This window comes from Nilaparvata lugens, chromosome 2 (genome assembly GCF_014356525.2).
Source record: "Nilaparvata lugens isolate BPH chromosome 2, ASM1435652v1, whole genome shotgun sequence".
Classification (NCBI taxonomy): domain Eukaryota; kingdom Metazoa; phylum Arthropoda; class Insecta; order Hemiptera; family Delphacidae; genus Nilaparvata; species Nilaparvata lugens.
This window is the reverse complement of record NC_052505.1, coordinates 75,194,035-75,208,983: the sequence shown is the minus strand read 5'-3', so window position 1 is coordinate 75,208,983 and position 14,949 is coordinate 75,194,035. Positions and strand designations below refer to the sequence as shown.

General features: G+C 35.6%; 1 protein-coding gene across 1 annotated transcript in view; it reads right to left on the bottom strand.

Moving 5' to 3' along the window:
* Positions 1 to 6,826, bottom strand: part of LOC111052436 (serine protease svh-1-like) — a 41,374-nt gene extending 34,548 nt beyond the window's left edge. Inside the window, exons 1-5 of the mRNA XM_039421736.1 lie at positions 5,215 to 6,826; positions 4,371 to 4,484; positions 3,146 to 3,608; positions 2,247 to 2,374; positions 894 to 1,111 (exon numbers count right to left, since the gene is read on the bottom strand). Coding sequence (XP_039277670.1) covers positions 894 to 1,111; positions 2,247 to 2,374; positions 3,146 to 3,608; positions 4,371 to 4,484; positions 5,215 to 5,491 — 1,200 coding nt within the window. The 5' untranslated portion in view covers positions 5,492 to 6,826. The remainder of the gene's footprint in view (positions 1 to 893; positions 1,112 to 2,246; positions 2,375 to 3,145; positions 3,609 to 4,370; positions 4,485 to 5,214) is intronic.
* Between the last annotated feature and the right edge of the window lie 8,123 nt (positions 6,827 to 14,949).

The window sequence follows — 14,949 nt, the reverse complement described above, 5'->3', positions numbered from 1 at the left end:
ATAAACTTTCTACTGGTATTTTTCAAAGTTTTCGATTTGTATATATATCATCAAGTTATCAAAATTGAATTGAATTTTTTTGAATTGAATTTTTCACTAAACCACTTGAAACCAAATGAAAAAGTTTTCTCAGGAAAACATTTTTTCCGATCATCACTTTTTGAGATATAAGCGCATAAAGTTTAAATTTTTGGGACAAAGCATTTCAAATACGGTAAGAGATAAATCCATGAGATTAAGAGGATTGATTCTTCATGGAATTGTTCATCTAGTAAAAAAATTTCTTAAAATATCAATTTCTGAGAAAGTTATTAAATTTACTAAAAATGGCCAAAAATAATTCAACAAAAGTTATTTTTGGTAAATTGAATAACTTTATCAAAAATTGATATTTTTAGAAAATTTTTGTTTCACTAGATCAACAATACCACGAAGAATTTATTCTCTTAATCTCATGGATTTATCTCTTACCGAATTTGAAATGCTCTCTCCCAAAAATTTAAACTTTAGGCGCTCATATCTCAAAAAGAAATGATCTGGGAAAAAATGATTTCCTGAAAACTCTTCATTTTGATAGCTTGATGATAATACAAATCGAAAAATTTTGAAAAATATCACCAGAAGAAAGTTTAATTTTTGCCTTTGTATATCCTTGATTGATGAATGAGAGGGTAAAAGGCCCGGTTGCACAAAGGACTGTTAAATTTTAATCGTGATTGAATCCTACCTGAACCAATCAGAGAAGCCTTTTTTCGAAAAAAACCTTCTCAGATTGGTTATTGTGAAATTTGATCATGATTAACATTTAACTGGCTTTAGTGCAGCCATGTATAAATATTTAAATAGTAAGCAGTAGAGTAAACAGGCTATCATTATCTATTGTTGCTACTGACCTTAGAATTGATGTCGAGCAGATGTCCGCCACTGAGCTTACAATGCGCAAGAGCTTCACCCTGACTGAACCCGACAGTCTCGTCCTTTCGCTCCTCTTTGGGCACAACCAGTTTGTAGCAGCTGTCGTCAAAGTGGACTTCCCCCGGCTGGCATGCTGACAACCAGTTCTGCTTGCAGCGTATCCAAACACTGTCTCTTTCTGGATCACAAGTATTTTCTGCAACATTTCAAGGAATGTTAACAATAATTGAAAACTATTTGAAAAATTTGGTATGATTTGAATTAAAAATGTCTAGTTTCTTCACTTTTTAACAGAAAATTGGATTTAAATTTTTGAAAATGAAATGTAGCCTATTTTTTGGAAATGTTACTGTTTATAAAATTTGGGAGAAGAGCAGTTTTGGGCTATCTGTTCTATCTTGGTTCCCAGTCATAGCCATAAGATTTTTAATTGTATTGATAAAGGAATGAATAGTAATCAATTAAGTTATTAAAAACTATTACAGGTTAAAATTTGTCTTTGCTTCATCATTCATTACAACCATTTGAGCTTTATTTTCAATCTCCGAAATTTTAAGAATATTTTATTTGGGGAATTCGTTTATTATATTCATGATTAATACGTTTTAATAATTCGTTTTTTCTTTCTCCGATAATCATGGAACCTATTTGAATGAGTTGCATTTTTCATGTTCTTTACACGCTAGCCCTAACAAGCAAGATTTTATTAATCCAAAGCAAAAAATCATTGTAAAATAATAATCAATTGTAATATTAAGTACACAAACATGATATTAAAAAGAAAACTGCAATTAGGTGAAATAGTTAGAAATCAACCAAAAGACATTTGAAAGATTGGGTTGGGAACATGAAACAATGAAAATATGGTACACGAGAATATTAAACATTGGATTGGAAAGACATATGAGGCTAAGGTTCATATGCACCATCCACATTTACCGCTAAACTAGGATAGCATGAATGATTTTTCGCGTTTATTAAAATGCGTTTTATTCCGGATTCAAACCAACTGCTGGTATATCTAAGTTTAAACCGAGGTGGTGCATATGGTCCCAGGATTTCAACCTCTTCAATACACAATTCATCATCACCGATTAATAAGTATGGAATAATATGAATTAAGTATCGAATAATATGGATGAAATCAATCAAAAAAGTGATTGATAATGGATGGATTTCAATATATGAAGCTTTTTACAAGGAAATTGACAATTTGAACGGTCAAACAACTGAATAGTCAATTTGAATTTGAAAAGTCAAATCGACTGAGTTCAATAGTTGGAAAAACATTGATTTTGTAAATCAAAAATAAGATAAACTTTTCGTTAAACCTTTTTCAAGATGACAATCAATAATTGAGGATTCTTTTCCTGTGCATTCAATGTTGTCCACCACGATATTTTTGAGCGAATCAAGTTCACCTTCTGAAGGACGGCCTTGCCAGGTTGAGTCAGCTCCTCTGCAAAAACAGAAAAAAGTAAAGTTTGAATTTGAAGTTAAAGTTTGTCATTTTCTGCCTATTTTTCCGAGTATGGAAACGCATCTCTTCAATAGCTAAATTGATAATGATAAACAATCAAAAGTAAGTTAATGGATTATCAAAATTCACTATTTTTATGATTAATTTATACTCTATTCCTTTTCTGTGGCAATTTTAAAAACCTACTATCAGCGTCGCCTTTTGTGAAACATAAGAGCAGTTGATAAAATGAGCAATGAGTTGTTATTGTTGCTGCAAATGTGTATTGTTCGATACGGGCTTTGAGTATTAGATGATTCAACTCGAACCAATCATGACTTTCTGGAGGGGCACAATGCTTTAAGAAGATTGCAAATTCAGGCCAACTGCGTGATAAACGGTTTTTTGCAATAGCAACCATATAAATTCACTGATGAAGTTGGCCTAATCCTTAAATTCCACTATTTAGTCAGTATTACCAGTTGCATTACTAGGAAAAATCGGAAATTTTGATTATACAAGCAAACTGAAATCTTTATGATTGCTTTCAAATTTGTTGCTTTTTATAGTTGGGGCCTTACAATGACTAGATCCTCATATTTATTGAGTAAGGAACATTCTTATTGGTTTTTAACATACACTGATGGAATATTTTATTAGAGATTGCAATCAACCAACTGCTTGTTTATTTGAAATAATTATTATACAGTAATCATACACTGAATTCATAAGTGTATTTTATGATGAAAATCAAAATGCGGAAAAACTTACCTAGCATACCCCAACTGTTTGCATACAATGTCAGCTTCCTTGCTGGTCCAGCTGTTCTCTTTGTCACACACAATTCCCCAGCCGGGCTTCGAGATTTGTAGCTCAAGAAAGCCTTCAGATGGTCTCGGGCCGCCACGCAGCCTCACCAATTGCCTGCTGAGAGGAGGCTCACTTATGGACCGAGACAACGCTTTCGGGCGAGACTTAGTGTCAGTTTTGTTCTCAACAATATAGAATCCCTCCTGACTTGGATGTCGGAAGTTCGTGTTGTCGGAGCCAATTTTCGGTTTCCTAGTTGGAGGTGGAATCCGATACACAGGTTTGTCTGCCTTCTTTTCTGAGCCACCAGCCTTATCAGTTGTACTCGTGGTTGTAGTTTTAGGTGTGGACGAACTTGAGAAACTATTGCTAGTTCTCACGTCAACCTTCTCAACATAGCTGTTTGGATCATCAATGAGATCACCTGCAAAACAAAAATTTATGCATTCTATTTTCTATGGTGAGATTTATTTCAATTATATTGTTTTTGTTGAGGTGACAGATAAATTGATTTTATTTTATTGTGTACTAGCAAGTAATAAATACTAAAATCTTAAAGAATTTTAAATAGGAATATTTTTTATTATCCTAGGTGAATTTTTAAGCTAAATTTCAAGTTAATCAGTACAGTAGTTCAGACGTTATGATGTGTCATGATGGGAATTTCCTATCCCGTATGTGTATAAACCAATTCTTTCCTTTATTATATTATAGACTATGTATCTATTATTATGTATAAAGTAAGGTGTCATCTGTATAGTTTATATAAAGAGTAAGACTAAATCATTTTCTAATGTCTAATCAAATATTCTGTTTCATTGTATACAAAATTTTTATAAAAGAAAAACTATATCTTCGTATTGAAGAAGGTGGAAGGGGCCATCTTGTAACTACTAACCATTGACAGGTTTGAAATAATTTAATATGATCAAATTTATAATATATTGGATTGAAAAAATAATTGACATAATAACATCAAATCCTGTACAAGATGTTATCCATTAATTAATAGATCGCAAGTGACTAAATATAATTAGGCTACATTCTGAAATAAACTGATACACGTCAATGGAGCCATATCAAGTGAAAATTAATTGAAAAACATGCAATTGCAAGGAACTATCCAAAATATAACTTCTCGATGATATTTTTAATTTATGGTATCAGATCAAAATACAGTGATTACCTTTAGTACAGTTTGTCTCGTCCGACCTATCTGCACAGTCCGAATAGCCATCACAAACATATGATTTGTCAATGCAGCTTGAATCGGTACAACGGAACTGAGTGTCTTCACAAGCTGTAAGAGAATTACAAATATATGAAAAAATATAGATAAATACGTCAAATCAATTTTAAATAAAATGAGTTTTGCATCATAGTAAATATTTGTTAATACTTATACTAAATAGAAACCCCAAATTCAACAATCAGCATTTTAAGATTTGTTGTGCTTACTTTCAACTATATGACAGATTGTTTTTTCATTAAGTTAGTATCGTATCCTGTGGAATTGTGTTTGTGGAAAATGGAGGTGCCCGACGATAAGTACCGTAATAATAAAATATACATCACGTTCTATTTACAGTAGGTACACGCAGGTGGACTACCGCAGATTGCAGTTGAAATAATAGAAAACATCAAATAGTTCTATAGGAGCAAATTAAAAGTATGACACTACAACGTATTTTTAATTTCAAGTTTATACCTTTATAATGCTTGAAAAAGAACTTTGTATTCATGGAATAATATGTGGAAATCGCCAGATCCTGTCAACACTGATGCTTATGAACAGAGAAGTGTGAAAAAGAAGAATTAAAGCGTTATTCAACTGTAAATGGAAAGTTCAAAGTTTTTTATTTACATTTGAATAGTAATACAATCGCAATTCTAAAACATAATCATGCTGTAAAACATTGATGAATTTTCTGATAGACTTATCCCATTTATTTCTTACGTCCTTATTAAATTGCACTCAATATAATTATTATCAGTCACTTTTCTAAATAATTCTCAATCTCATAGCTCACCTTTTGCATAAACCGGATACACAGACGAACTTTCTTCATCCAGGTCGGTCGCCTCAGTCGTTTGATGACCGCCATTAGGCCTATCACCCTCTTGTTCAGTTTCATCTTGTTCGCCAGCCACACAATTTATAGCGTGTGGAAAGTCACAAACCATTAGAATCGGATTGAATGCTCCCGATCCACATTTAGTCTCAAAAGTCCTGCCCCTGTCACAATTCAAGAACTTTGAACAATCGTGAGGATGTGGAATTATCCCACTGAACCCTTCAGGACACATTACAGGCTTTTTGTTTGTTTCTGGATCTCTGTTCTTCTTCCCAGTTCTGGGAGTAGTTTGGGCATAAACCTGGTTATTGGCACCACTGGGATCAAAATTTGGAAAGTTCTGATCGGGTTTTGAATTTGAGTATGGATCATTGGTGACAGGCCTACTTCCTGGCACAAATGAAGTCGGAATGTAGGGGTTTGGTTGTATGTTTGATGATTGAGCCGAGCCAGCGGGTTTCAGATCAGGACTGAAATTATTGGTTGCATCTCCACCACTGTTCGGATTGTACGACGGACTCTGATTTGAACCAGTATTTGAGTTTTGAGGATTGTTATTATAGGGATACGATCCACTAGGCTGTTGATATCCGTTTTGTTGAGATATTCCATAGCTATTTATTGCAGGCGTCTGGTAAACTGGATTCGGTTTGAAGAGGATCGAAGGTGAAGTGCCAGAATTGGGATTGTTCAGTGGCAGAGCCGGATTGAGATCTGGTGATCCAGTGTTTGACGGGTAATAAGGGTTGTTGGGCGAGGATGAAGGGTACTGATTTGAGTAGACCGGTGCAGAGGGAGGATTCTGACTGTTTGACGGGGGAGTCTGACCAGTGTGTGTACTATATGGGTTTTTTGAAGGATACTGCGAATTGCTCTGTGGATAATAATTTACTGGATATTGACTACTATCAGTAGGTTGATAAGAATCAGGACGTGATTGTTGATTAGTTGAATAGGAGTTTCCCGGATACTGGGAGCCATACTGACTAGGATACTGGCTGTTGGTGGGTGCATATGGGTTTGAATTTTGTTGCTTGCCATTTTGTTGGTTACTGGACGGTTCACTATTTGAAGATTTGCTTGGTGACTGACTGAGCAGCCAATCCCAATTTTGATTATCTTTAGAATTGCGTTGATGTTTGTCACTTGAAGGAAACTGTACGATTTGAGACTGACCATACTGAATTCCAGGCTGAAGATTTACTGGATTAGGACGGTTCTGACTGGATCCAATAGGTCGTTGGTACGGATGATTATTGTTATAATTTTGTTGCTCTGTGTTATGCGGATGACGATGCTGATGGTGATTATGATTGTTATGATGATGATGATGATGATGATGTTGTTGTGGTGGCTGAACTCCTGAATGCTGCTGATTGGAGATTGGAGTATTTTGAGTGTCAGTATTGAAGAACTGTCTTGGTTGTTTATCTTGTTCATAGTTATCAGCACCTATAAAAATAAATTCAATTTGATTATTTCCATGAAATCTGTTTCACAAGAATCACAAACATTTCGAGAATGAAAGAACTACAGTATTTTCAAGTAAATCAAAAAGTTGCTAAAACTTGCAATAGATAAACTCAAATGAGATAATTATTGACATTATTTGTAAAATGACATTGAATAATGCAACAATATCTAAAATTTAGTGTCAAATGTTTTAAGAATCTCATAAAATATCAAGGAACAGAAATGCCCATAGTGACGTCTTTCATTATTTTTTTCCAATAAATTGAAAATTATTTATCACATCATTAATAACATCACCATTGACATAATGATATATATCATTATCATTGATAATATAGTTGGTAGTCGCCAAATAGATAATAACTAAGATTAGATAGCATCAGCTTATTCTGGCTAAATGGTACAAGAACCTAAAAAGGATTTGAAGGAAGTTTATTGCTCATAAATAGATTATTATATAAAATATTTGAAGATTGAGGTTATGTACATGTATTCACGGATCGGTGACCTAGAGATCGATCAAACCGAGGAACGTAGAATCTGACCAAAACCCCTTGGCAGAGCTTTATTGCAATCAGATGGTGTGCAATATGAAAAAACACCCGTCCACGTGGCTAATTATTAGGTAGCATGGAATTAATATTAATGTATAGAATATTAACTAGCATGCAAAGAGCATAAATAAAAAACCAAATAAAAATAATTTAATGTATTCAGGAAATAAGAGTTACCAGGCGCATGAATACCGAATAAAATTTGCATGCACCAATAGTAAAACGGCAGTTAATAGGCGGCAACTGTAGGCCAGTTCAAAAATATTTCTATATATTTATATAAATGTACTAGATTTTGTGTTAAAATTTGTGTAATCTATGTTATCGATATGGCTCGAATGCAAAGAAATTATTAATCATATAATCTAAGCAATATTTTGGTATTTTTTGTAAGATCTATTTGAACCTAAATGGCGGAGGACTAAGATATTTAAATTTTATGCTAATTTGAAAGTCGGAAAGAGGATCTGTAAAACTTGAGAAGGAAGAACCAGCACTCGCCAGCCAAATGCCACCATAAGAGGACCCCAAATATTTTAGAGCGAAGTACCTTACTAATGATTTTGTAAAAGTTAAAGTTAAAGTAAATTATTAAATTTCTTAAAAGACTTCGTGATGCTATTGTGAAGCAGAAGTCATTTTCATTTTTAATTAAATTATAACCCCTTGGAGGAGACGATTCCGGCTACCATATTCCCGGACCACATGGAGTTGGATCGACATCGGCGGCTTACAAGAAGATTTTCGACACGTGAGTGATTAAATTTGAATTAGTGATGGGCGCCCTAGTGCTTCGAATTAATCTGATGATCAAAGCTAGCTCGCCGAAAGGGTTTTATTATAAATTGAGAAATTAATAAGAGTAATACTTGCGCAAGTAAAATTAGTATTAAAGGTATTTATTTGAAAGAAAAATATAGATCAATATTTTAGAAATTTCTATTAAATCAAAGAAGTACAAAATCTAGGCTATTAAAACATATGCATATAATATTTAATTTTTGCAATACAATTTGCGATAATTTATTATAGTTCTAATTCACTAGATGAATGGCTCTACCTATTCCGTCAGGTGCCGAATCTTGCACCCTGAGATAAAAATATATATTCGATACAAATAAATCTACTAAATACTAGAGATTTTAATATATATATATATTGGATTATTAGTGGCTAATTTATCAAGCTGATCTTAGAGCACACATTTTTTGATTGAATTATCCAAGTCGACAAGTATTAGCAAGCGCATATCGCAACTACATGCAACAGAATGCATATGATTTTAAGATAAAGGCACATGGTAATGATTCGTGCCATAAATCTAGAATATAAAGTTAGCCTGTGATATTTTTATTGATTTCAATTATTGTTCTATTTTTATATTATATTTTTTTATCGCTCTATATATATTTTTTGCCTCGATTGATCTTTGCATTATTTATGTAATATATGTATGAAACTTTCATGGTGTGCAATTTATTTTTTATTCCTCAACACTATAGTATAAGTATCATTTATATATATATTTATTATTTATTGAATTACAAGAGTTATAGGAGAAGCCCATATCTAGGCCTATCAAGATTTTTTAAGACTGAATACTATTAGAAAACCACGACCTAATTATATCAAATCTCATGCTTTACCGACTGATGCCAAGCAGGAGGCTAATCGTTATTTAAATATAAAGAATAACGTGACATAAAGACATGTCGTACCAACGTGGGACTGATGATGAGAGCCAAGCTCATTGAATAATTATTTGAAATTAAGTCAATAACCATATTGAAAATTATAGATAACTTATACGAGTTGTGAGGAAAACTGGCGAAGGGAAATTTGTATTACTTTTTGGGGAAACAAGAGCTTTAAATAGAGAGAAATTATATGTTTTAAAGAAAATTTTATATTATTAGTACTGTGAAAAATTACATGTTTATAAGAGAGATTATATTTTATAAGCCTAAACTGCTATTACTTTCTAGTCAAAAATATATTAGGTGTTTAAGCCGGTTGGAAAATAAGTCGCAGCCTGTAAACTAGCCAAGAATAAATCAACAAAACATTGGGGGCGCTAGAGCATTGTAAAAAACTTAAGTATAAATACCTTGTTGTAAGAGTATCCAAACACTTTACACATCACTGTTCACTGTAAGTCCCGGTTTGTGTCTCTTTTTTAAGCATCTTCGCTTATCATTTTTGTCACTGTTTAATTAGCATTTATCATATTTGACATAATGAATCACACTCCCGCAAACTCTGAAGTTTCATATATGTACGGCGGTTGCACAGATCCCACTTTGTCGACTCCAAGCACATCAAACCCCACCACGGTAGATGCCAATACGCCACGAGAAAGGGAACCAGGAAGCGTCGGGTCGATAGTCTTCGATCCACCAGGTCTGCAACCTCTATCATCCACTCGAATCGACGCCGCTGACACACCATTGAATCAACGGATAGTAGAGATCAACTTTGAAGGGGGCGAGGAGCAGCCTGCCGAACCCGCATCTCCAGAGGCCGAGTCACATCTGAGCAAACAAAGTCTATTTTCAGTCACAGAGCTAGATCCTTTTCAAAAGGTAATGATGGAACAAACTAGCAGTATGTTCAATATTATGCTACAAAACACAATGGACAAAATGATGCAGGAGATTAAAAAAGAGAATGTGGAAATGAAAGAGGCAAATAAGCAAACAATGGAACAGGGCATGAAAGAGACAGCGGGCGCTATAAAATCAGTAGAACGACGGTTGGATACTATTGAGGCTAAAGTAGAGAATCATAGGGAAGAATTAAAAGCAATGATAAATCTACAGAAAGAAAGTCAGGATAAAGTTACGGCAGGATTATCGGAAAGGTTGGATACGGTTACATGTGAGCTCAACGAAAGGATAGATAACCTAACCATACAAATCACTACACCCATTCAGGATATAACCAATAACATTAAGGCCGATTGCCACCAAGAAATCCACAAACAAATTACCGTTGCCAATCAAACATTAACAACTACAGTTGACAAAAATATTAACAGTATTAAAGAAATACAAAATAAACAGATTAATATGTCCACAAAAATGAACCAACTGCAAGGTAGCATCAATCAAAATACTGAAACCTGTAAAGCTTTAAACGGAACTCTACTAATTCAAAAATCCACTCTGACTCAATTAAATCAAGAAGTAAACGCAAATAAAATTACACATAATAGTCAATGGCAGATAACACAGGAAAAAATAACAGCATTAGAAAATCATATTCAACAACGACCTCAAGGGATTCAAACAGACAACCTCAACGTACATAGTATATTACAAGGACTAGGAAAATTTGATAATACTGATCGCCATTTGCAACCTCAACCATTCATTGATCAGATAAAATTAGTACAAACTCTTGCACCTACCTCTTGGAATTTTTGGCGTCTTCGTTTGACTAATTTATTGATTGGCGAACCCCTGATGTTCTTTCGGAGTAGAGCCCATGAATTTACATCATTGGATGAGTTTGTAGCTGTCTTCCTGGAACAGTATTGGAGCAGAAGTAAACAGTTGGACGTGCTAGCGGACATCATATCATGCGATTTCAACCCTAACTTAGACGGTGCATGTACCACTTTCGTCACTGCCCTACAGTTTAAAAATTCTCAATTGAGCGAGCCCATTAATGAATCGGCATTAGCAAGTATTATTTTAAAGAAGCTACCGTATCAAGTTAGAATGGCACTCGCCACACAACCCATTACTGATTGCAAGCAGCTGATTAATCATTTATATGGCATACAGTCTGCAATGGCAATATCAAACCACCGCTCAGACCAGAGATACGCATCAAATCAACATAATTCAAAATTTAATCCGCATAACAGCCAAAAATATGAACCGGTATCATATGATCGCTACCGATCTGCTCCTCAATTTGAACGCCGCTATGAGCACAGGCAAAATGGTAATTGGAATAATGAAAAATTTCAAAATCGTACAACCAACCACTATGCCCAGCAGAGCAATCGTAGGAATCACTATGATGGCCGTGATCGATTAAACTCACATAATAATCACACACAAAACAGTTACAACAGAAATTATAAACCGCCACCTCAACAAGTAAGTACAAATTATACACTAGCACATGCAATAGGTTTGAATCAACAAAAAACCCGGAACCCAACACCCAACGACCCGCCACCAGATATACAGAAAACTACAGCTAATAAACCATGACTATATGATACCCCCGATACAGCAAGCACAAGCTCAAGTGAAACAAACCAAGAAAAACAAGACATCTCAACATCATACACCACATTCAGAAATGATTTACCGGAGACTTTGTTAGAAGAAACGGAAAAAGAAAGCAGGCTACCGGATATACAAATGCAAGCGTATATCGATATAGAAATATATGGAATGAAGGTTCAAGCATTAGTAGATAGTGGTTCACAATGTAGTCTCATACAAACAGACTTATTCCAACGTCTGAAAGAAAAAACAAAATTAGCTACTCTACCGTTAACCAACGTATATGTATCAGGTATCAGTCCAGGACGGCGAATACATATAACTACTCAATGTTTACTGGAAATAAATCTTCAACAACAACGATTCGCATATACATTTCTTGTATTACCTGTTTCCGGTCCGCACATAATAATAGGTACAGATTTTCTACAACACTTCCAGGCCTGTTTAAATTTCCAAACCTCGAAATTTCATGCATTTACCGAAACCGAAGCATACGAAGTCATAGTACCCCTTGATCTGAAGAAACGCACTGAAGGAATCGCTGAGGTACATTTCGCTCACTACATGGAAGGCGTGCCGAGGGAGTGGGGTATCCACGGAATAGAAAATGCTATGGAGTGTATGGAGGTATTAAGCCTAACAACGAAGGACCGAGCACCGTCAAGAGCCGACTCTAGTACCGAAGAATTGTTAGAGATACTGATAAACAGAATTCATCAACGTACCGATTGGCACCCTGACACTAGACAAGAAATAATTCAAGTATTCCGCAAAAATGCAGACGTTTTTTCCGAACAACCTGGCCTAGCTACTCACTTCAAATGTTCACTCAACGTTAAACCACACGACACGTATTACCGCAAATCATACCCCATACCGTTCACCTATCGATCCGCCGCCATAGCAGAAATATCTCGCATGGAACAACTAGGAATTATAGAAGAATCCACAGCACCCTATAGTTTGCCGATTGTGTGTGTAGCCAAAAAGGATGGAACAGTGAGACTCTGTCTGGACGCTCGCGCCTTGAACCGCATATTGGATGATGACCGAGAAGGACCAGACCAAATTGAACAAGTTATGCAAACCTTCCATGGCAAGACCATATATTCAACGGTAGATCTGAGCGCAGGATATTGGCAAGTCCAAGTAGCACCGGAATCGCGCGATTATTTATCCTTCCTGTTTAATGGACGCAATTATAGGTTCACTCGTTTAGCGTTTGGATTAAGAAATGCTATGGCTATATTCATACGATGTTTGAGACAGGCGCTAGGAGACGATATCAGTGACTACTGTACATTATACGTGGACGATGGATTAATAGCCTCACAGAATATACGTGAACATTGCCAGCATTTAGATATAGTATTTGATAGATTGATAAATTGCGGATTGAAACTCAAATTATCTAAGTGTGAATTTTTTGCGAGAGAGGTGAAATATCTAGGACACATAATTACACCTACTGGCATATCACAGGACCCGGACAAATTATTAGCCATCAGACAATTTCCATCACCAACCAACCGTAAACAATTGCAAAAGTTTATTGGATTTTTACAATTCTACCGCCGTTTTAATAAACAAATGTCACACTACACCGCTCAACTCAGTCATATACTGTCTAGTACCAAGCCTTGGATTTGGACTGATAAAGAAGAGATCATATTCCAACAACTAAAAGAAGCCTTCCTAAATTCCGTCGTGTTGAAACACCCTAACCTAAAGAAACCTTTTTTCTTGAATGTCGATGCATCAGATTACGCGATAGGCGCAGAGATTTTTCAAGAAGATGAGCAAGGAGAGAAAGGAGTGTTAGCATTTTTTAGTAAGACACTCAATCCAGCCCAGCGTCGTTATTCTGTGACCGAAAAAGAGTTGTTGAGTATTGTGGAAGTATGTATTAAGTACCGGACATTGTTACTCGGCAATAAGATATTTATCAATACCGACCACAAAGCCTTAACATTTTTCAAAACAGCCAAATTGAATCACAACCGCTTATCTAGATGGTTTCTTGCGCTTCAAGAATACGACATCGAATTGACCCATCTGCCAGGAAAGAAAAATCAGACCGCCGACTTTCTATCCAGAGAAATAGACGCTACATATTGTCAAGATACCAACCTGAGATGTTTCGCCGTAAAGAGTGGAGAAAGCATACCATATCCTCCCAACATCCAACCACGAATTCATACCGCCATGTTAACACCTGAAAGAATCCGTATCGCCCAATATGAAGACCCAAGACTGTCCCGGATCCGTGAACTGATGGAAGAAGGAGCTGCCGAACCGCCCGACTACCTGCGACAGTATACCCGCTACAAAGGATTTATGTTCCACCGACCGGCTAAAAATACTTACGACTGGCGCCTAATCATCCCCGCTAATATGGAAACAGATTTGATAAAAGAAGCTCACGAACGCATTGGACATTTTGGAACTACGAAGACCCTCCACCTACTAAAAGAAAGCTGTTATTTTAAAAGCATGCATAAAAAAGTGGCCAAAATAGTGAAAGCTTGCGATATATGCCAGAAAGCCAAATACCCGCGATACCATATCAGAGGTGAAATGAATCCCATTCTCCCCAACGCACCATTGGAATTGATATCAGCGGATATATATGGTCCATTGCCCATGGCGCAATACGGAAAAAAATATATATTCGTTCTTACATGTGTTTTTTCAAAATATACCATGCTATTTCCCATAGGCAAATTGACCGGAGAAGTTTTGGCCCGATGCATAACGGAAAGATGGACAAGTGAAGTAGGAAAGCCCAAACGAGTACTATCAGACAACGCAACCTATTTTTGTAGCAAGCAGTGGAAAGAAATACTTCACCTGGCTAATATTAAATGGTCGAGGACATCTCTTTACAGCCCCAGCGCTAATCCGGTAGAGCGACGTATGGCAGAGATCTCTCGTTTTATGCGGACGTACTGTAATGAAAAACACCAACAATGGGTTAGGTATATACCATTTTTAGAAGAATGCTATAATAATAGCCTAAATGAAAGCACCGGTCGTACGCCTTACGAAATCATATTCGGTAAAAGGAATAATACATTTATCGAAAAATTAATTGATTTTCCAAGCTCAGAAGTGAATAAGTTAACAAACCCTAATATCCATCATCTGGTAAGGTTAAAGCTAGAGCAGAAGGCAGATAGCAGAAAGAGATTCCACGACCGAGCATATAAAATATTTTCATATAACATTGGAGATGAAGTTTTAGTAAAGAGCCACAGGTTATCAAATGCTTTGGAGAAAGTAACTCGCAAATTCTTTTTAATTTATTCAGGGCCATTCACTATAGTAGCCATATCGCAGCATAACACAGTTCAGTTACAAGAGAGTGAGAACACGCACATTGTTTGGTGGGAAAATGTAGCCAATATTAAGCCATA